The 23609-nt window shown below is 38.3% G+C and overlaps 1 protein-coding gene across 1 annotated transcript in view; it reads left to right on the top strand.

The window, feature by feature from the left end:
• LOC122836636 (dedicator of cytokinesis protein 2) overlaps positions 1-23609 on the top strand; it is a 105654-nt gene that overhangs the window by 1660 nt on the left and 80385 nt on the right. Inside the window, exons 3-23 of the mRNA XM_044126345.1 lie at positions 1428-1468; positions 1579-1634; positions 1717-1813; positions 1898-2046; positions 2270-2405; positions 3816-3973; positions 5464-5545; positions 5722-5857; positions 6535-6610; positions 6854-6930; positions 8780-9030; positions 9266-9364; positions 9534-9606; positions 9888-9991; positions 13196-13394; positions 15475-15572; positions 15676-15765; positions 16023-16123; positions 19402-19536; positions 22242-22350; positions 22669-22739. Coding sequence (XP_043982280.1) covers positions 1428-1468; positions 1579-1634; positions 1717-1813; positions 1898-2046; positions 2270-2405; positions 3816-3973; positions 5464-5545; positions 5722-5857; positions 6535-6610; positions 6854-6930; positions 8780-9030; positions 9266-9364; positions 9534-9606; positions 9888-9991; positions 13196-13394; positions 15475-15572; positions 15676-15765; positions 16023-16123; positions 19402-19536; positions 22242-22350; positions 22669-22739 — 2338 coding nt within the window. The remainder of the gene's footprint in view (positions 1-1427; positions 1469-1578; positions 1635-1716; positions 1814-1897; positions 2047-2269; positions 2406-3815; positions 3974-5463; positions 5546-5721; positions 5858-6534; positions 6611-6853; positions 6931-8779; positions 9031-9265; positions 9365-9533; positions 9607-9887; positions 9992-13195; positions 13395-15474; positions 15573-15675; positions 15766-16022; positions 16124-19401; positions 19537-22241; positions 22351-22668; positions 22740-23609) is intronic.

Below are 23609 nucleotides of genomic sequence, written 5' to 3'. Positions count from 1 at the left end.
AACTCCAGCCCTTGAGATTTAATATCATAACTCTCCAGGACTGGATTTGGGCACCCCTGGTCTAAAGCAGTGTTTGTTCCTTTTTAACACCTAAATATTGTTTGTAAAAACTATATTGAGATCAAACTAAAATATTTATTTGCAATTAAAAGCAAATGTCACAACATACATGCAGTCCATGCTAATATAGCATGTCATGTTGAAACAACAGGTTAAATGTGAAGTTCCTACATTTTCTCTCACTGTGTATATACGGTTTAATTAGGACTCTTAAAGATTTGAATGCAGAATATTGCAGAGTAATGAAATTATTTAACACTTAGTCTGATTACATACAGGAAGACATCAATAGGGTAGATGTTAAAAAGCACACAGGACGTATTGATGAGAATGAAAGTCAGGAGGATTCTGTGTTATTTAATTACAGCCACTAGACTTAGTGATATAAATCAGTAATTTCTGATGTGTTCTGAACTTTGATGGTACAGCAGTCTGTAATATAGCTGATCATTATGATATTATCAATTAAAATGCCTTTTTACAGATAAAAAAGCAACACCATGATTAAACTTTTTGGTAATGTGATGATTTTGAACAGTAATCACTTTACAAAAGACTGATGTTTTGGTCGTTGCGTCATATTAATCCTGTTGGAAGCATCTAGGATTTTCTTTTAGTAGTTGTAAAACAATTTTGCGATGTTTGCTGATAATGAGGATTTTTTTTAAATGAAAAATTGGAGCAAATATTATTTGATTTATGAATGGTGCTTAAATGCATCTCTCAAGAACTTCTAAGGTTTGCATTATATCACTTTGTAAGAGCAGAAAACAAATGATTTTGTCCTAAACAAATATTTGCTCCGCATCAATTTGCCGCTTTCTTAATTTATTCCCCTATTTTATAATCACTAGTTGCTATTTCTGTCCTCTCACACGTCTGCTTAAACCCCCATGTGTGGATTTAAGCAGCATAAATTACTATCATGTAATTCTGCATGATAGTCAAGTATTTTTTGTAAATTATAGACATAAACAATCATAAAATTCTCATTTACATTTAAATTTTATTGCATATTTTTTTTTAATTGTACCGCATTTCAACTGAGCATTGAGTGTTTTCCTGATAAAGGTTCAGAATAACACATGGTTGGGGAAAAATGTTTCTCAGGATATGGCTCCATTTTCTTCCCCAAAAAAATTTGGACACAAAATTACCAAAACTACAAATATATAAAAACGTAAAGAAACAAAATAACCAGAACTCCCAAATATCTAAGTGCTAGAAAACCACAGTGGGAATGGCTGCTTTCATGCTCTTATTTTGTTACGATTTCGAAATAAAAAAAAAAAGATGTAACTGTGACCACTCTATATATTGTTTTGGTTTTCATGCAGTTTTATGATGACATTTCGATTGTCTTTCAGGGTGGTACAGAGGATACCTGACAAGAAACAAAGCCCAAAAGGTAAGTCTTGTGCATCTTAGCCACATAATTTACAATAACACAGTTGTTGACGTTGAGATCTTTCACTGACCTCCTTCTTGTGTGTGTCTGTTTTATATTTTCCACTCCAGGGAGTTTTTCCTTCAAGTTTTGTCCACCTGAAGGAGGTCAACATTGAAAAACGAGGGTGAGTGGATTTGACAGATCATCTGTTAAAGTTAGAGAAGTTTACATGTGTATCTAAAATGCCTTTGTTTGTGCAACTTTAGAGATGAGGAAATTGTGACATCTGCTGAGATGCCTTTGGTGAAAGAGGTGACCACCACACTGAGAGAGTGGGGCACCATATGGAAGCAGCTGTTTGTGGTACAAGCCAAACTGTTACAGTTGTGTTTATGAAAGTTTACTTGTCTTTGTTATGTTTTAACACCACTTTGTCTGTGTTTTTAGAGTAACAAGCAGGAACGTGTGAAGCAGGTCCAGAGGCTGATGTGGGAGTTGATGGAGTGGCGTTCCCAGCTCCTGTCTGGGACTCTGCCCAGTGATGAATTTAAGGAGCTCAAGCAAAAAGTTACTTCCAAGATTGATTATGGCAACAAGTGCGTCTACACTGATAATCATTGTTGTTAACTTGTGTTTTATCCCAGCTTTTACAGAAACTGTAAAAAGTGTCTGTTCATCTTTTGGTCTTATCTCCTAGTTACTCTGCCTTCCTGCTCATCCATTTTCTCTTCACCTAGTTGCCTTCCTTTGTAAAATCCCTTTACTTTCTTCACCTTCCATCTAATTCCATCAATCCTGCTCTTCCTTTTTTCAATGAAGGATCCTTGAGCTGGACCTGGTTGTTCGAGACGAGGACGGGAACATCTTGGACCCTGAGCAGGCTAATGTCATCAGCCTCTTCAGAGCGCACGAGGAGGCCACAACCAAAATCAATGAACGCATCAAAGAAGAGCAGGTAGAGGGCAGAATGTGAACGGGACGGCAACACAAAGGGTTTAAAAGCTGTGACACTAGTGTGATTTGTTTTTTGTCTGATCATTTATAAAAGATCCTTTCTTTAAATGAGGCAATTTCTACAAATATCAAACCGGATTATACTTAGATTCAATTGCCATTTTATCATTTAATCCCTGTTGGCCTTATTTTTGCGTAAGAAAGGCGCTATAGTGAAACTCTATCTGTTCAAAGCCATAGATAATAATTGAGTTATACTTCTTATATGTCAGTCATCTGCCAGCTAAATAAATTAAGTGTCAGCTTGCTTGCAAATCGAATTAACTTCAGTTTCACTCTATCTAGCTATTTTACATCTCACCATTGATCTAACTACTGATTGAATTAAGAAGATAAGGACTTTTTTTACTCAGAGATTTTCCTGTTGCTCTCTCAAATAAAAAGCATGTATGATGCAGTTGATTTCTTTCAAATTACAGTGACATTAATGCCAACCAATTAGGTTTGTCAGTTCTGAGCTACAATGTCAGCCAGCCTTATCAGAACCTTTGATAAAGATTTGTAAAAGCCTTAAAATGAGGAAAACTAATAAAGCTTTTATTATAGTAGCAAAGTTTAACACTGAAAAAAAAAAAAACTCAGACCCTTTTCATAAATAAATATATTCATGATTGAGAATGGATTCAAATGCCAGAGAAGCAAATTGCTCTTAAATGCTAAAGAAATAAAAACATGCAGTTTAAGAAATTAAGCAATTCATAACTAATGAAATGGCTCCAAGAAAATAAACTCTATCTGCATACCAACCATACCATCTGAATACATGCTGAACAAATTATGTTTTATCCCATCACCACCAACATAGACAGGTGGAGTTTAGTAAATGCTACACTTTAATAGAACATGTCTGCTTTTGTCAGATTGAGCATTTTGCAAAAAACATTTTAACTTTTTTCTGCAATGCCAAGGTGGTCTGGTGCAAAATACAAAGTGTGAATAGGTGGGAAAGCACCTTTTCACAAAATTAAAATGTATAATTACTGAAGCAAATGGAAGAAATATTCCAAATCTATGACAGAATAAACACAGAAGGTGCATCAGACAAAAACCTCCTTCTGCGGTCATCTCAGCAGGTGTGAATTGAAAACAAGCCCAGTGATAGATTCCTCTCTGGATTCTCCAACTTTGTGAATTGTATTAGAAGATGATTGAATGCTGCTGTCAAAGTGGGATTTTATAATTTTTGAACAGCAGCACTGCACACATAACCTCAAGTAAAACCTATATATTTGGGAAATGTTCTATCTTGAAGAGATGTTTTCTCAAAAATTGTAGCAGAAGATTGGAATGCTGCAAGAAAAGATTTCAATCCAGATTGGTAATCATATTGATATTTATGCTTCTCCTGCAGTCCAATATCCAGACAGACCACAGTGGGATCTCAGCACGAATTCAGTCGTCTCCCACCCACAGCCTCTATGTCTTCGTCAGGAACTTTGTGTGTCGCATTGGAGAAGACTCTGAGCTTTTCATGTCCCTCTATGACCCAGTCAAACAAACCATCATCAGGTATCAGTGGCAGTTCTGCCTCAGCTTTGCTTTCAACAAGATGAAATGTTTCGAAAATATTTCTGTCCAAATCAGATTGGTTTCAATAATTGATATACTGTAAATTTGAAACCCATCTCTTCTATAAATACTAAATGTTTCCTTTCTTTTTTTTGTAGTAAAATTGTATCTTTGTTGTGTAAAGCAGATATGAACACTAATGCAACCTACACACAGTTTCTCCGTTTTCTTTCTATGTTCTTCTCCGCATAACTTGCCTTCCTCCCTTCTCCTTCATTGTTGAGCGACATTAAATTATGACAATTTGCCAAAAAAAGACATAAGGAAATTAAAATTATAGGCCAGCAGAAACGGAGTGGCAGGACTGTATGGAGCCTGACAGAGCTGATGTTAAGCCCCGTCACTCACTGTCATCCTGAGTATATCTGTGTCTCAGCCAGAGTGGCTGGAAGTATTGCGTTCGACCTAAATCAGTCATCGCTTTTTTATTACAGACCAACTACTATAAAATTGTTCCTTCACTGTCTGACCATTAGATGAAAGGGAATAAAACCCCTCCACTAATAGGGTTGGTGTATTTCTTTCAATTGACTTTGAGTCAGACTTTTTTATTCTTGCCCTGGCTTCGGTTTATTTTAACCTTACATGTTTTATCTGTCCACGTCTGTAAGAAAAAAAAAGGAAAACTTTTTGACATTCCAACCACAAAAGTTTTTATTTTTTTCAAAGACTCAGTGAGATAGATTAGTGCACAATTGTGCATAATTGTGAAGTGAAAGGAAAATCACACTGATTTTAACCTTTTTCAAAGCAATAAAAACTCTGAAAAGTTCACTTTTGTCTGAGTCAGCACTGTATAGAAGCATCTTTCAGTGCAATTTTAGCTACAAATGTTTCTTTTTTGTGCCGTTCTCACACCAGATTTGATAATCTAGATCTCCACCAGACGAGCCGTAGCAACAAATAGCAAACAGACGGTGGAACGGAGCTTCTGCTGATCTTATCATGTGAACTAGAGAGCTCCTTGTAACCAGCATCAATGGATGGCATGGAGAAATATTGTTGCGCTGTAGAGAGTGTCGTAAAAGATTCCTAAAGAGACAGGCCAATTTCAAGGCATCAGATATGGTTATGATGTAGTCTTATAGATGTCCCATATAGATGCAGCATTTTTATAAGAACTGGCGCTAACATAGTTTCTTGATTGTGATATAAAATGACACTATGCGCCAGAAAAATGCGTGGAGGATTTTTTTTACTTTTTGCTGGTTTGTCAAAAACGATAAGATAAATAAAAACACTGAATAAAATTGAAATTGGTGGAAAAAATTTAAAAGGAAGCTTAAAAGGTGTCAATATTTTTATAATGTGCTGTTATGCACTTATGTGTTTTGAGGTCTGTAACAAAGTTTTTACTCTTTATGTCAAATTATAACTGAACGTTGTTGCAGATTTTATGTGGAACTAATGTTTTTTCATACTTTGTGCAGTGAGAACTACTTGGTTCGCTGGGGCAGCAGTGGTTTTCCAAAAGAGATTGAGATGCTGAACAATCTGAAGGTTGTCTTCACAGTAAGTGGCCACAGGAGGGCACTGTTAGACCATTTCTTAGCTTGGCAAGACACTGCACAACACAACAATGAATGAACTTGTTACCTGTCAGATGGTTAGATTGTTGTCTTATTTTGCTCTCTGGCTTTTCCCAGAGAGGTTCTTCTGCTTACTTGTTCTCTGTCTTTGTCCTCCAGGACTTGGGGAACAAAGACCTGAGCAGGGAGAAGATTTATCTGATCTGTCAGATAGTGAGAGTCGGGAGGATGGACTTGAAAGAAGCAAACAACAAGAAGTGCACTCTGGGCCTCCGCCGGCCTTTTGGGGTGGCAGGTACTTCAAGTGGAGACAGTTGACTTTGTTTTGGCCCAAAGCTAAAATCATGTTTACAGTGTTCCACATATAACATAACAGTAATGAAATAGTGGTTTAATTTCTTGAAAATACCCTTGTCTATTTATAGTAGGTATCCCCAGACATATTACAACACATAATGATAGTGTCACTTTAACCTTAGCAAACTAATGCATCAACAGTGAGGTAAGAAATATGCTAACATCTAGATCAGTCATTAAACTGTTCTTCAGGGATATACATTGGCATTTTAGTGACCTTCTGCATAAAAATGAAGCCTTATACTTAAGAAAACAGCAATATGTTTCTAACCTATTTAATAATAAAAAACTTTTTCTGTTGTTATTTCATCTGTTCTGCCAGCTAGTATGACTTTCATTACCACCTGCAGCTTTTCATTTTTTTTAATGGGGCAAAAGCCTTTTGAACAAGTAACATTAGAACAGGCAGCATGATTAAAATAACTAAAGTGTGTGTGTTTTTTTAAAATGACCATTTAACAACACTGTTGTTTAAACATCCTCAAACGATTCCTCAAGAAAGCAGCTGTCAGGGAGTGTGTTTTTCTCAACTACTCCCTGTTTGTCCGAGGTGAATCTGTAGCCTTCGCTTTGATTTTTCTCATCAGTGACACATTTATTTTCTCTTCTTGGTAGTGATGGACATCAGTGACATCATCAAAGGGAAGCATGAATGCGATGAGGAGAAGCAATTTTTCATTCCCTTCTACCCGTACGTTCTATTTCACTATTACTACTTCTTTTTTTCTCTGTCATATTTCATATTTTTGGAGTAGAAACTACCAATAAAGTATCTACTCAAAAGCTGTTTCTGGATTTCCCTAAAGATCCTTCATGTTGTTAGAACTGAAATGTTGCAGTTTCGTGCTCTTGCAGCTGTCAGCACCCACCAGATTTAAAACAGTTTTTTTTCGTACATTCAACTGTATTTCTTTTTGTGTATATTTGGTTTCAGGGTAGTGGCTGAAAATGACTTTCTCCACACCTTGCTGAACAAAGCGACAGCATTGCGAGGGGACAGTGGCGGCCAAGGTACTGTTCTGCTCTAACTGGCTTTTTCTTTCTGTTTTTTCATCCATGTGAAGCGTGTTTGCAGCCAAGACGTGCAGAGGTCTCTGTGCTGCTGTTGCTTGTGGCAGGATGAATCTGTCAGGCACTGACTGACATTTTTTTCTGTTCTTCTGTTTAGACTTTGAACAGAACAGGGAACAGTGTTCATAGATCTTTTGTTTTTTCTTTAATGTTAACTAATCCCATTCCAATTTTTACCCTAAGCTCTACTTTTATAACTTTATTTTATGACACTGTCATGCTCTAGAGTAATTTTGCATGTCAAATTCTGCATCTCTCATGCTTTATCTTCCTCTGGTACCCATTTGCTCCAAGCATAGCCTAGATATAGCGGGATCACCTTTGGCCACCACATTTCAGGTTTTGGTATTACTTGCCTGTAATCTCTTCGTCTCTCTTCAAAATGCATTTGCCATCATCACACACACACACATTTTCACACTAACACACATTCCTTGCATAGTAGTGTATAATTTTTATACCACATTCCTTAGTATCCAACTCTACTTTTTTACAAAAATCAACCCTATTATTTTCTTTAGTAATGTTTGTCTAATGCCATCTGTAAATGTTCAGAAATAGTTATTTTTAGCTCTCTGATCATTCACATATGTATTATTAGCCCCAAACGGCATCAACACAGCACCGCTGCAGACTCAATGCAAGTGCTACTTAAACTTTGCACCAATGAGCGCATGTCAGCATTACTTAATCTTGTGATACAGTCAGCATGCAAGAGCAAGACTCACTTACCCTTGAAGGCTGAGTGGTTATCTAAAAACTATTCACACTGTGTACATCAAACTTTGATTATGTCACAGATAAATAATAAATTAACTCAGGCTATGATGTCACTGGAAAACTAACTTAATTTTGTCAGAAGCAAAGTGTAAGTACCTGTTAGATACATTCCTCATTCCAATAGAAATGGAATGAAGATCTTCATTCCAATAGAAATGGAATGAAGATCTTCATTCCATTTCTGGGGTGTACATATATGGGGTTTTATATATGACCCATATAAAATAGTGGGGCATTGAAAAGACCCCCATAATTTATAGATGCTTCACAAAATCTACGTCATTCACTCCTTATGTTTTAAGTCTTGACCCAGGTAAAATTTAGATGGATGAATTACATGGTGAGATAAGAAATGAGGGACAGCAATTTATTCAGTAAAATAATAGTTCAGCTCTCATCCCTTAACTTTAGTTTGTTTTTTTAGAAACTATGTTTTGATACAGAAAGCTGCATATTTACCTGACAATGAGAGAATAAAAACTGTTCTTTATCAGTTGTTTATTTTAAACCGGTCTGAGTTGACTCCAATGTACAATTAAAATGATTTGCTTTCTTTAATTTTGTTGAAGTTCTCATAATTTTTTCCTTCTCACCAGACTGAAATGAAATGTTTCAAGTTGCTTTAAAAAAATTAACTAAAAAAATTTAAGCTTCATGGCAACCATCAACAGGGTATTTGTTTATGTTAGTTATTTTTTTTATGTAGTTGATTACACGCAGACTGTATCACAGAAAAAAACCTTGTTTTTCTCCTCTGGATTGTAATTTTATGATACTCCATTCAAATGCTGTGTAATCATCTAAAAAAAACATCAAATAAATAATTTTTTCTCCTAAATTTTAACTTGTGAGTATTAACATTTTGCTGGGATTACAGTACAACTTTGCAAAAGTTAAATTCTGCTTAAGTCTCGTAGTTTCAAAATTATTCATTACGATCAGTGTACTCATTTAAATACTCAATAATTTTAAAAGACAAGCTCCCTACATCTCCAACTGTTGTCTTCAGGATTATGGGTGACCATGAAGGCTCTGGTGGGCGACATAGTTCAGATTCGAAAGGAATACCCCCACCTGGTGGACCGCAGCACGGTGGTAGCACGCAAGCTGGGCTTCCCGGAGATCATTATGCCAGGAGACGTCCGGAACGACATCTACCTCACCTTGCAGGGTGGTGACTTTGACAAGTACAACAAGACCACACAAAAAAATGTAGAAGTCATCATGTGGGTCTGTGACGAGGAGGGCAAAGTCATACAGGTGAGCAGGTCACACGTTAGTGGACGTGAGCTGAACGATTCGATTTGTGTGTGGAGCAGATTGAAGCTGAGATTGCAGCTGCAGAATTATCTGTCATGCATTATTAGCCAGCAGTAAACAGAGACATCTCTGTCCCAGAATGGCAATCCATCTACATCCGCTTAAATAGACAGATGCTGCAAAATAAAATCTGACACGTTACACTGACATATTTTTCCTTGGCCTGTTTTCATAGAACTCCATCTGTCTGGGAGCTGGGGATAAAGTGGTCAGTGAATACAGGTCCGTCATCTACTACCAGATCAAACAACCCCGCTGGATGGAGACCGTTAAGGTGTGTGTGTGTGTGTGTGTGTGTTGCTCACTGCTCTCCCAGCCACCTATTCAGGTCCCTTTGAAGTGACTTGCTCTACGTCATTTTCATTTCTCACTTCACTTTATTTTATAGGGCCTTAGAACATGGCATAGCATTACGTTCTCTAATAACATAAAATATCCTACAGGTGACAGTCCCTCTGGAAGAAATGCACAGAATTCATCTGCGTTTCATGTTCAGACACCGTTCTTCACAGGAGTGTAAGTAGCATCCAGCACCTGTCTGCTTTCTCAATGAGATCACCGTCCCTAACACTTCTCCTCCTCCCTGTTCCCTGGAGCATAATGCGATACTGAAAGCACCTATTGATTCTAACCAATTTGCAAAATGACCCATGGCATCATTACTCACACCTGATTATTCAAATGAGCAGTTTTCCTGTCTGTGACGTCTGAAGTGTTCACCCTTCTTGTTTTTTTGCCCCTTCCTTTTCCCTGATGTATTTTTTATTTTTTTACACGTCTTACTTCTTCCTCTACAGCCAAGGACAAAAGTGAGAAAAACTTTGCGATGGCATTTGTACGTCTGATGAAAGAAGACGGGACAGTTCTGCAGGACGGACTGCATGACCTTATTGTCTTTAAGGTGGGACTTTATTAAAGATTAAACAGACATAGGTCTTGACACGCTGCACAACAATTCACTGATAAACATGTTCACTTGATGCTGCTTGTTTTGCAATAAATCAAATGCCTATGATTACCTGATAGTGCTTTGTAAACAGAATTTGTTTATCTAGTGCCATGGCTACCAGACTGTGTACAGTTAGTAATTTTACAATCAAACTAACAATAATTAATGACAAAAAATATTGAAAAAATTATTTTATAACCAGTGAAGCAAGTTAGTTGTGCTGATTACTGTACTTAAGCAGCAGCAGTGAAACCTTGAACTGCTAGCAAAATATTAAGCAATGTTTGAAGCATGTTACCTCAAATTATGATTCAACGTAGGCTAAGGAAAGGGTGTGTAATATAGCTTTGTTTTCTATAAGTGGACAAAACCATCACACCTTATTATAAATTCTTCAGTCAAAAATAAACACACGATGGACAGTTTTTGTTTTTTTTGTTGCATGTTTTTAATGTAAAAAAAAAAAAAAAAAGAACAAGCTTTTTTTCTGCATTCAGACATGAACTGGCACAGCAAGTCTCCTATAAACATCCTTCATGGGTAGAACTTAAAAGGAGTACCATTTGAAACTAAGACAGACAATATGGCAAAAGGTACGATGGCGAGACTTAGTTCCAATCATTTTGAAACATTGCTTATGAATTATTTAGTGTCATGTTGTGTAATCACAAATCCTTTGTGGCATGACATCGCTATGTATGTGCACCTTAAAATCAGACATCCACTCTGCATTGCCATCATATCAGTAAAGGAGCAGGATCTCTGTTTCTTATACCTTGTTGAATCTTTGGCACAAAGAATTAGGGATGTTCTGTTGGCCAAATGGGAACTAACCAGCAAAAAGAATTGTATTTTAAGTTAAAAAATTGTAGGTGTGTATCCTCTCTTGGATAAAAATGATGGATGTTGGTCTGTTATGGTTTTGTTTGAATTCATGAACCGTGACTCTCCCTATTGGTACACAATGATTTGTTCTAGAATATAAAATAACTTTTTGGCAACTATTATTACTTAGCCTGGCCATTGCCATCATACACATTACACTCATTACATACGTTACTGACAAAACTAACAAATGGGTAAAATTTTAAACTTTAACAAAATAGTCCACGCCTCAAGGAAGCAATCGTTTCTCCATAGGCAAGAGTCCAGATCTCTGTACAAAGTGAAGTACAGTACAAGGGCCTGGATTTTATCATTCTATTTACTGTAACTTACACATATTTATTGAATAATATGCAACTGGTGAAATAAAAGTTGAAACTGAAAGAAGGTTTTTACTTAGGGACTTCATAGACAGCCGAGGTAAGCAAAACCTTCTGCACACATCATGCTTGGAAAACAGATGCATCTTCAAAAGTTAAGTTAGTAAAGACATTTTTGTTATGTCACTGCGGTAATAAGAGTCATCAAAGCAGAACTAAAGATATAATGAGTTTGGACAGGAGATTATGGCCTCACTGACAGGTTGAGTGAAGCCAAATAGATTTCCTGTTAAATGAGCCCACGCTAAGATTGAATCGCCATATTGATTACGTGTCAGATGCAGTGAAGATTAATTACTCATGATTCACTCAAATACCAAATGGATGGCCCTCCTGTGCCCTCTTTGGTGATTATCTCTCGTTATCCCTACATTCCTCTTGATCTTTCTGCCACTTTTGGCTTCTGGCTCTTCCTCTGTGCTGCAATGGCCTGGTTGAAGCAAACTGCCGGGAGTGAAACGAGAACAGAGTTGTGAAGATGTGTTGTTCTGGTCAAAGTTTTCTCTGTGAAAAGAGTGTGTGTGATTTTTTTTGGCAAAAACTTCCTTGCCTTTCTTCACCAACAGTATTTGAATACCTAAATCAGTGGTTCCCAAAATGTGGGATGCGCCCCCTAAAGAGGGTTCAGTGCCATTGCAGGGGGGGTGGGGGTGGGGTGGGGGGCAGGTGGAGAGGCGCAGCTGTATGGATGAATACAAAACAAAACAGTTACACAAAAGTGTGTTTCACTGTAAAGATGGTTTGTAGTGTGTTTTGTTGCAACCTGAAGTGTGAAATAAACTTCAGTGGAAACAAAATATGTGTATAGGTTTATGTCTGGCTGAACGATGTGTGTGCCCAGTTGATTTTTGTTCTTTTTTGAGGGGTATTTTAATATAATCCATAGGGGGGCCCAGAAAATCTGTGGGAACCACTGACCTAAATCATCATCTGATTCATGTATTTATTTTTTTTTATCTAGGAGTTTTTTTTAAAGTTGTCAGAATGTGTTCATGTTGAAAAATGATTTCTCATTAAAAGTGAATGTGCAAGAATTAGTGTCCAAAACAGAGTGCAAAAACATGTCCTTCTTTTTTCAACAGTGTCCTGCCTGGCAGTATAGCAAGCATAAGTGTTGTCCGAGTGCCAAGAAGAAGGCCAACAGTTTTACTTCCAGAAGTGATTCATTTATAAAATCTTTTACTGTGATTTTTCACTTGATATATATAAAAACAAAAATACAACTTTCTTTCAGTTTATTTTAATCGAGAGTTGGAAAAGAGAAAAAATAAAGAGAGAGATGTGAGGAGAAAGTTAACAGGGAGAGAGAATACAAGAAACACATTTAGTAAATCTGCTTGTATATCAGCACAAGCACATCGTAAGACAGTTAGAGGGGGAGGTGGTAGGACTTGTAAGAAGACCCCAAAATATCTATTACCTTTTCATTTAAAAGACTTATTTTTATGGGTATCTCTTAGAATACAGTAACGTTTTGAACATTATGATTGCTAGCTAAAATAAAAACAACAAGTTGTTAAATGCAGGCTAAAACAAGCGAGAGTGCAGTCCCTAAAAGATAATGAGAGCAAAACTACATTCTTTGAGAAATATCTATTCCTGATTTCAGACCGTTTTTATTTTACTCTGAGAAAAAAAAAAGAGTTGAGACATTACTACTGCAGGTGACCTCGGTCGTGTTTTGTGACTTCTAATTCAAAACCTCAAGTGTTACTTCACAACTGAAAACTCCCAGACGCTTGTCTTTTTTAAAGTGTAACTAAACACAGGATAAATCATTCTTGGTCCAGACCCAGAACACCATCCATCATAATATCATGTGGCCTCATTACCAAAGTTACAGTAAATCACTATTCCGTGTAATGGATTCAAATCTACATTGTCTTTCCAGGGAGACAGCAAGCGCATGGAGGACGTGAACTCTTACTTGTCCTTGCCCTCGACCCGCTACCATCACAGTGATGCCCACAAGGGGGCAGGGCTGAACCGCAGCGCCAGCAGCGTGTCTGGGGGTGGAGGCCTATCTGTGAGCTCCAGAGACAGCTTTAACATCTCCACCCTGGTCTGCTCCACTAAACTCACCCAAAATGGTACGTGGGCCGGTCTAGACATGTGTGAGCTTGTGGCAGCAGAGTAAATTAAACAGTGCAGATATTAGCAGCAGAAAGGGTGCTTGAAATTAAAGCTGACATGTCAAAAAAAACTTTAATTAACACCTTATTTCGACGAGAAAATATGGCCAAGCCATGACAATGAATAATCATCTAGCTGTGAAGATGGCAGAGGTCAGAATCACTGCTTCCAACAAGATTCTCTTCAGGCCTGAGGGTATAAATGATTAAAACTTCACTTCTGCTTGAAAGTAGAGTGGTAATGTGATGCAAATGTGGGGCTTGAATGAAGAAGACATCTAGCCAATTAAAACTGAGAGAAAATAAACGTGATATTCACAGAAAAATGGGGACAGGATTATGGTATGTTAGTGTTTATAAGTACCGAAGATTGTAACATTGAGGAGTGTTGTGCTCTTGTCTGCAACGCCCACTGATGCAGCTCCACAGGCAAAATGCATTCAAAAACAGGAGCTCATCAGCGACTGCTTAATTGCACATCCACTCCAGACAGAGAGGTGCATCAGACACAGGTGCAGAGCAGCAGCTGTTCTCAAGGAAGTCGGTCCATCACCATAAAGAACATTATCCTGCAATATTAATCACCTTTACCTCATTCACAAACACACACAGACGCTCAGGCCTTTATACTCACAGGGTTGTTCAGGGCCAGCATCCAGATGTGCAAGCTTGGCACGGCGTGTCAGAAACTGTTGGACCAGGAGAAGAGTTTGCTCTGAAGTAGCAGACAGAGAAATCTGTCCCATGTCAAACACTGTAACATATTTAATGACTGAAAAATGGGATTTGGATGCTCAGGTGTAAACACAGACAGAGACATGGAGCAGAATGTTTGCTGATTAAATGCAAGATGATTGGCATAGAGTAATTGAAAAAACTTGTGCAATTAACAAAAGGTTGTTCACCTCATTGCAGGTTAAAAGTCTAGAGGAATTTGTTGAGCTAATATGACACTAACGTTTCCATATTTGCCAAGATGGAAGTAACTTCCAATAGACACAGTTTAAAAAAAACTACCAGAATGATTTTAGATATTATATCTGCTGACCAACACAAGCACTATGTTGGAGTCTCTCACTAAAGGTAAAGGTACAAAGGATGTCAACATTGTTTATGAGAACAATAAAGTGTATCGCAGTGTGTATCATTTATTTTTGTTACCATTTATTACCAGAAGTATTGGCAGTAAAGGGTATTCTGCGGTTAGTCTGGCTTTCTTGAGGGTTGGGAACCACTGGTGTAAATATTACCGGCCTCAAAACATTGGAGGCGTGTTCTTTGAAGCAACAAATGCCTCTCGGTCTTGCTGTCCGATGGACAAACCTGCATTTCCTGCAGCTATCAGGGGAACATTATCTGACTAACTGCATTTTATCAATGTGAATTTTGGAGTTGCATCAAGCCCTTTGCTCCAGTGATGCTTCGGCATATCAAGGCATTTTGGATTCCTGTTTCTACAACTTTGTGGAAAGAGATGGGAGATGCTCTCTTCCTGTTCCAACATGACTGCACACTAGTGTATGAGCTTCCTGAAGAAAGGTTGAAATTGCCATAAACACACCTCTTAAACTTGTGGAAAGCCTTCCTAGGTTGTTATAGCTTAAAGGGGCGGGCTGAGGTAAAATTAAATCATATGAATTAAGAATGGGATGTCATTGATGTTAATTTAATGTGAAGCTTTAGGCTTATGAAAACCTTTACAAGGCATTGCATCTGTCTTCATGTCCATCCTGTTTACCACTTTAAAGAAAAAAAAAAAACAAATCTACACGTGACAAGGTAAAAAGAAGCAAACTGCTGATTTCATTAATTGTCGAGTTGATGTCTAGTAGTTTTCCCGTGAAAACCATTAGACATTGTTAGCTGATTTAGCTGAGCAACAAAGTCACCTTACACATCTGGAAAAGTTTCCCAGTGAGTTGGGAAATGCCTTTTTATTATTTAAAGTTTTGTGCAGCATTATCACCCAGTCAGTATACGCAGGTACCTTCATACGAGAAATACATCTGACCTGAAAATATTCTGTTTGTGATTTCAGTGGGTCTATTGGGGCTGCTCAAATGGAGAACCAGGCCTGACAACCTGAAAGAAAACCTGGAGAAACTCAAAATCATTGATGGCGAGGAGGTGGTCAAGGTCAGTGCTATGAAAAATTAAGAAAACCCAACCTGTCTCTGCATGAGTGTGTACACCGGCATGGGGTGTGTTTTCCCACTGGCTCTGTTTTGTTTGCATTTAGTTTCTGCAGGACACTCTCGATGCCTTGTTCAACATCATGATGGAGCACTCTCAGAACGACGACTATGACATCCTTGTGTTTGATGCCTTGGTGAGTTTGTGGGGTGTCTCCTTGAAGGGTACACATTTTGCCAGGTATGACTCTGAATGTGCGACATGTCGACTCAAACAGCAGGATTCCTTGACAGGTTGTTTGGAGTCTAACATATCTATGTGCCCATCTTTTTCAAACTGTCGTGTTTGTCAGATAGTTGTACATAACTCTTATCTGGCTTGTAAAATGTGCTGCTGCTGTATGTAAACATGTCACTAACTCTTCCTCTGTATTGCATAATTTTGCCTTGGCAGATTTATATCATCGGTCTGATAGCTGACAGAAAGTTCCAGCATTTTAACACTGTTCTGGAAGCCTACATAAAGCAGCATTTCAGCGCCACACTGGCCTACAAGTAAGTTATTTTTGAGCCTTTTATGTGTTAGTTGAAATAGTTAGTGTGCTTTTTATTTGCAGCCATGCCTCTACCAGTTTGTTATAAACACTATAAGGGTAGCAGATCTTTAGGAATCTTTACTGTTTTTATAATATTGATTGTGCAGAGAGGTCAGAGCACAGAGCGAATAAGTTTAGTGAAAGTTTAATGTGCTGACTGAAATATATATTAACATTTTGGTCATAACTTCAGTGTTCTCCCTGTTCTGAAACAGCTTACCTTAAGAGTTAGTAGTCACTTAAATAAAAATAAAAAAATGTTAAACATACTTCTGTTTACTCTGGAATATCCATTGATATAAGTAAAAGAACAAAGACAAACACACAAGTGCATAAAAGATCCGGAACAATCTGTGAGCAAATTTACATTTCCTACTTCTGAAACATTTTCATCTCTCTGCGCTGATTTAGCTGCTCCCTGCTGGCCTGGAAATAATTGGTTAAAAATGAATAATTTCTTTATGCTCATTATTCAAAGAATGCATCTCTCATTGGGTTTGCTCCTTTTGATAAACGTTTCAGAAACATTGTTGGAGTAAAATCTGGTATTATGAACAGAATACTTTATTATTTTGTTAATAATTTTGCACTATCAACAAAACATGGATTTCTATTATATGTATGTAAAAAAAACAAACAAAAAAAACCCAACAGAAATGAGTATTAATACTTTAATTAGATAACTCTCCAACTGTGTTGATTTGTGTCCATTGCCTTTCACAGTTATAAGATGAAACAAATAGAATAAAGTGGATTTATCAGTAACAAAATACTCAGTAAGGTCAAATCTAACCATTCTACAACATTCACATTAATTTTTAGGTTTTGACTGTTTAAAATGTAGCAGCAAATGTTGGATCGATATATTTTTGTGTTAAAAATTCAAGGGAAAATGCTTGTAGTGGTGGGTGTTTTAAAAGCTGCATTAGCTCTTTGTGTGTATCTGTATAAATGAATCCCCTGAATTAATTTTTTTTTTTTTGTCAAACTAAAATCATTTATTAAAGGATGATGCTGATTAATAGGTTTGTAAACCTAGCTTTTGTCATAAATCTAGCTTTTCTCATTATATATATATATATATATTATTGGCCTCCTTTAGCCAATAATTAACTGGCCAAAGGAGGAGATACAGGCCACAGATGTTAAAACCCGGAAACTACTAACAATGTATGGAGGGTTCCACCCCAAATCCAGCACCCTGAGACTCTACACGAACCGCAAAGAAGGAGGCAGAGGACTAGTGAGCGTAAGAACCACTGTCCAAGACGAGACATCCAAGATCCATAGATACATCAGGGACAAAGCCTCAACAGACAATGTGCTCAGTGAATGTCTCAAACAATGGGGAACAGAAGCTGAGGTGCCGGAGGAACCATCATGGGAGGACAAGCCCCTGAATGGGATGTACCACCGGCAAATAACCGAAGTGGCTGACATCAGAAAATCCTACCAATGGCTGGAAAAAGCTGGACTGAAGGACAGCACAGAGGCCCTCATCATGGCCGCCCAGGAACAGGCCCTAAACACCAGAGCAATTGAGGCCCAGATCTACCACACCAGACAAGACCCAAGGTGTAGGTTGTGCAAGGAGGCCCCTGAGACAGTCCAACACATAACAGCAGGGTGCAAGGTACTGGCAGGGAAAGAATACATGGAACGACACAACCAAGTGGCAGGCATAGTGTACAGAAACATCTGTGCAGAATATGGACTGGAACCCCAAGATCAAAGTGGGAAACACCCCAAGGTAGTGGAGAATGACCGAGCTAAGATCCTGTGGGACTTCCAGATCCAGACAGACAAAATGGTGAGGGCGAACCAACCAGACATAGTCGTGGTGGATAAACAACAGAGGAAAGCCGTTGTGGTGGATGTGGCAATACCAAGTGACTGCAACATCAGGAAAAAGGAGCATGAGAAACTAGAGAAATACCAGGGCCTAAGGGAGGAACTGGAGAGGGCCTGGAAGGTGAAGACCACAGTGGTGCCTGTGGTCATCGGGACCCTCGGGGCAGTCACCCCCAAACTGGAACAGTGGCTACAACAGATCCCAGGAACAACATCAGACATCTCAGTCCAGAAATGTGCAGTCCTAGGCACAGCCAAGATACTGCGCAGAACCCTCAAGCTCCCAGGCCTCTGGTAGAGGACCCGAGCTAAGAGGAAGAAGAATCACCACCCGCGGTGGGTGAGAAGGGAATTTTTATATATATATATATATATATATATATATATATATATATATATATATATATATATATATGTCTAATTCCTGCCTTCCTACTTGTTGTTTCTGTTTTTACACCTGGCCTCACCGCTTTTTTTCCCTCGTCTTCCTCATGGCACGTATTTCTTGTCTCCACCCCATTTAAATATCCGTCTGTTGCCATCAAACCGCAATGATTCCTCTACTTGTGTACTGTGTTCACCATGTTTAAAAAAGGTCATTGCAGTTTATTGCCTGTCAGCTAGGAGGCTGTTTTGTAAAAGTCTTTAACTCCCTCACGCCACATTTGAAACTGCTCTAAAAAAGAAGAAATCCTCTTGCGCTGCTTCTTAAGCCAGACGTATGTAAACAACACTAAATGGTATTAATTTGAGCTCATTTTATAGAGCCACCATGATGGCAACAAGCTTAAGTCACAGTTTATTATTCAAATAGATTCTTGTTGTTTAAAAGGACGAAGGAGTTGCGAACTGGTTTGGAGGTGATTCCCTTTCTTCAATTTCTGGAGCTTGACAGACAAAAATCTTGACCTTTTCTACTCCCACTGCAGATATTTGTTTGCATTTTATGCCATTGAGACGTCTCAGGAGAGGTTTTTGCTGGGGAGCTTTAGGAGGTCATAAACTCTGTGCCTCCCACACCTCTCGCCTGCTGCTCTGAAACACTGAAGTATTTCTATCTGTGACTAAAGACGCCTGTAGGGCGTACATTTGTTGGAGAGATTTCTTTTTTCCACAATGCCTCTGAGCTCAAATAAAAATGTCTAAGTCTGACAGGTACATCTGTGGTTATATGAAGAACTTTTTGGGTTTTATGTCAAAACCACCACCCTCCCAGTTTGTCTGTTTCTCTTTTTTATTTTGTCTTTCTGCTTTGTGGATAAGAAAAGAATTAGCTGTTTGGTTAGCTTTTCAAACCTCAGAACATAAGGAAATTAATTTAAAAAGGAAAGCGAGAGTTGTTTTGATTCATGTCTGTGCTTCTCTGCCTCCTTCATTCTCACGCAGAAAGCTGATGTCGGTGTTGAAGCGGTACCTGGATGTGTCTAGCCGTGGAGAACAATGCGAGCCCATACTGCGAACCCTCAAAGCCCTCGAGTACATCTTTAAGTTCATTGTTCGATCACGGATGCTCTACTCCCAGTAGGTTCTTCATTTTTCTGTCAGCTATTCCTGACTATAATCACTTCATATTTTGATCTTCTATTATCAAGAATAAAAAAATACAAATTATTGAATATACACAGCACCTTGTGACCTTACATTGTTCAGGTAATTGTGTTTGGCAGCTCTGAGACAAGATGCTGCTGATAACAGCACTAATGTTGCTAATAAGCATTGATGATGAAGTGCAGCAACCAAATGAAAGCTAATCTCAGTGCAGGACTGTAGCCAGAAAACAAACGGTGTGCCAGGGGAATTGCTTTCTGTGGGAGAGCTTCCAGAACCGCATCATGTAATAAGTGCAAACACTTCAGTTTAAATCGATAGGTCTGCCTTGCCTAGTTATGACAAAGGTTGTTATGATTGCAAACTGCAGAGGGAATATTAGGCAATGATGTTCTTGGCAATTCTGTTTCTGCATATATGTGAGGCAGGAAGCGTTCACAACAAAAGAGCGCGAAGATTTACTTATTTTTTCAGAGTGCTTTAAAAACAGGATGTTCCTGTGTGATTTACATACAGTTTCTGGCATGTATACATTATTACAGAGGTCAGGCTGTTTTATTTCTTTGCATTTATCAATCATTATTTTGGATCAATTAGCTCCATTTACTTTCTGTGCTTTTTTTTCTTCTTTATTCTCTGTTTTGTTTATTTTCTAGTAACTATATAGACTACATGTAAATCTCCATCATCAACATACTAGTCATTAGTTACTAATAATAACTACTACTTAGTTATTAATTGCTAAGTATTTGGCCTTGAAATTGTCAGTATTCTGCAGAAATTAAACTCATGTTAGACAAACCAGGAGTGTGGGGTGTTTACTTCAACATAAAAGAAATAAATTAAAGTTCATGTTCGTTTCCTTCAGCTGTTCTCTAGAGTTTCTATGAAGTATGAGGAAGCCTGGAAACATATGGGATTTAAGTGGTTTTAAAGTCTGGATAGATTTTGATATGTATATTTCCATTTTATTCTCTTTTCCACTGTCGAAATGTTGGACGCAGTGACAGTTTTTTTTATGAGTGGTGCTCCGGGCTAGTCCCTTCTTTTGCTATCCACCAACCAATCAAAATAAAGGAAATGGGTTCAATTCTGACACATGATAAAAGTCCCACACAAAGCACTAAAACTATTTCCCGATGTCAGCAGCAAGCAGAGGGCAATAACTGCTCACACATAAAAGCGAAGAAAACTTGTTCACGGTGACACTGGTAGATCAGTCACATGTTTTATTTCCCTTTCTAATGCCGCCCTGGGCAACTGCCCTCATGGCTCATAAAAAACGGCCTCAGGCTTTATCCGTATATCAGCCCACCTGTGTTTTTCCATCATCCCTCCATTATCTGTCTGTTCATTTGTTTTTCCATTTGTTTGCCCGTCTATCTGTTTGTCTTTCCTTCCTTCATTCATCCCTTCTTTCCTTGTAGGAATACTGTTTTTACTCATGTAGGTCATCGCGTTTTTGCGTTTATATCATAGATGTGTATTTCGAGACCAAATGCGCTTTCTATTAATTCACCATATCTAACCTGACAGTCATGTTGTTCCTCTTTGGATTTTTGGATTCCACAAGCATATTTTTAATTAGACGAAGGTTACTTTCTCCAAGATGCAGCCGTTTTAGCTGACAGTGAAAGCGTAGTGTTAGTCCACAGCCGAGTGCGATAACACAAACACTGACCCTGATACAACCGGATATCTCTCTAAGCACCCCGTTAAACACAGATAGAGTTCATGGATTAAACAGGACAATGCTTCTGTAATCATAACTATACTCTGCAAAGAGCCCAGTGATAATACCTCTGTGCATTACTGCTTAATCTCACTCCCCCCATGCTAAATTCACTGTGAGCCACTAATCCATCCCTCCAGCTCTCACAATTATAATTAACAAATGTGCAGCACAACTGAGTCACACAAAGATAGTGAGGAGCAGGAGGGATGGCGAGATAGATTAGAGTAAGACTTGCTAAGAGTTAGTGGAGGAGAAATTTAATAGATCATGACCAGAATGGCTCTTTAAACAGATTGTAAATAGCAGCGACAAAGATAACCCAGTTTTTTACGCTAATGGTTGTTGTCAACGCAGCGGTCGTGGCTATAAATATTTACCTTTTACCTTGGCAGCATAATGTCTTGTTAGCATAATAGTGTTTGTGCCTACCCGTCGTGAAATGTAATGCGCCGAATTACATGTGTTGCTTTGTTGTATAATTACTCGGGTGGTCTGACTCTGATATTCTCTTTCCATGCAAACTCAAGACTTTAGGTGTGATTTCAGTGCCTGATTGCTGTCGTTATCGAGGTAGCTCTGGCTCTGCTGATTATTATCACCATCTGGATTCAATTTAGGTTACAGAATAAAGCCAAGATGCTGAGATAATTTACACTTTATAGAAGAAACAAAGAATTTGAAAAGTCTTCTATGAGCGTACAAGTGACTGCACATTAGAATACAGACAAGGCTCCTCCTATTTTCTCAGTTTGTTTGTCTTTCCTTCCAGATTCAGTTTCAATAAATATTTAGCACACTTGTTGTTTCCCTTAACCTTGCCTTTTAAAAAGGTTCATACTCTTCCGGCTTGCTGCCCTCTCCCCTTGTGACAGATAATGTTTTATTAAGGTTTTTGTGGAAGATTTTTTGTTGCACTTCCATACACTCTCTCCTGCCTTTTCAGGCTCTACGAGGGGAAGGAGCAGGCTGAGTTTGAGGACTCGCTGAGGAGGCTTTTTGAGTCCATCAATAACTTGATGAAAACTGACTACACCACCACGCTCCTGCTCAGGGTAATTACACGTCGTCAAACTTTTCTGTCTCTTTCACTTTTACTGCGTTTCCTGTCTGTCATTGTGTCATCTCTTCTTCATTTTCCTCCTTCTGGTCTTTTTTGATTTTGACAACATCGGTATTCAAATGCTTAAGGTCTTTCCCCTTCTGACTACTTACATCAAGATATTGAAACAGATCCAGGCACAAAGCAGCGTGGCGGGGAAATGAGATGGATCCATTTTTAAATGCTAAACGAGCCTGTTTGGTGACAAAGTCACCTTCCACAGGGGGCAAACCAGTGATTCTAATGTGTTTTGGTATGTGTGTGTCATCAGGTTGCTGCTCTGAAGTACCTGCCAACAGTACTGCATGATGTCGAGAAAGTTTTTGATGCAAAACTCCTCAGGTGAGCTCACTGTTAAAACAAATAAAATGCGTACAAGTATCGTTGAGGTGTGGGATGTGTGAGAGCTGTTTGATTTCTCTTTGTTTTGTTTACTGACCTCTGCTCACCTCATTCACCCACACACCTCTCAGTGCTTAAGCTTTACCCCTTTTAATCAGGGGATATAAATCTCATCAAACTGATGCAGAAACAAGGACAAACACTCTCAGCTGCCGTGCTGCCCTTTCTCAGTGGCCTTTGCAACTTTACACTTAAAATTTTTTTTTGCCTCGTAAAAAGCTAGATGACTTGGAATGACCTACTTGACCTCTCCTTGAACCAGAATCAAACATTTATTGTACTTTTTATCCACAAAATGGCATGTTTACCCATTCCCCTCCACTTCTTATGCTGTTTCAGCTTCATATTTTTTAAGCATTTCTTCATTTATCCTGTGGCAGTGCAGCAACTAATAGATCCATTTTCTTGGGATGACCTTTCTATGTTACAGAAATAAGATATTAACTGATGTTTTCAGAACTATCTGCGTAGCATTTTGAGGCTTTTGGTCCTTATAATTTCTCATTTCACCTCTTTCTGACCTGTGTTTGTCCTTTTATTGGTTGTACATTATCTGTAGCCACCTGTTTATCTCTTATTGCTTCAATATGTTTTTACCGCCTGACTCACAGCCGTACACAATATTTCAAAGATACCGAGATGTAAAGTTGAAAGTCGGGACATCCATCCTCATATTCTGTCTCTCATTTTTTTCTTTCCTTCTTCTGTACATAAATCCTCTTTTTTTTTTTTTCTTTCTTGCTTCCTTACGCTCTCATTCACAAACCTATCAGAGCCATCTGAACTTGAAAGTAAGGTCCCCGCTGCATT

Source organism: Gambusia affinis, linkage group LG09 (genome assembly GCF_019740435.1).
Source record: "Gambusia affinis linkage group LG09, SWU_Gaff_1.0, whole genome shotgun sequence".
NCBI classification, from domain to species: Eukaryota; Metazoa; Chordata; class Actinopteri; order Cyprinodontiformes; family Poeciliidae; genus Gambusia; species Gambusia affinis.
Note: the sequence above shows the minus strand (reverse complement) of the source record. Positions and strands in the feature narration are given on the sequence as shown.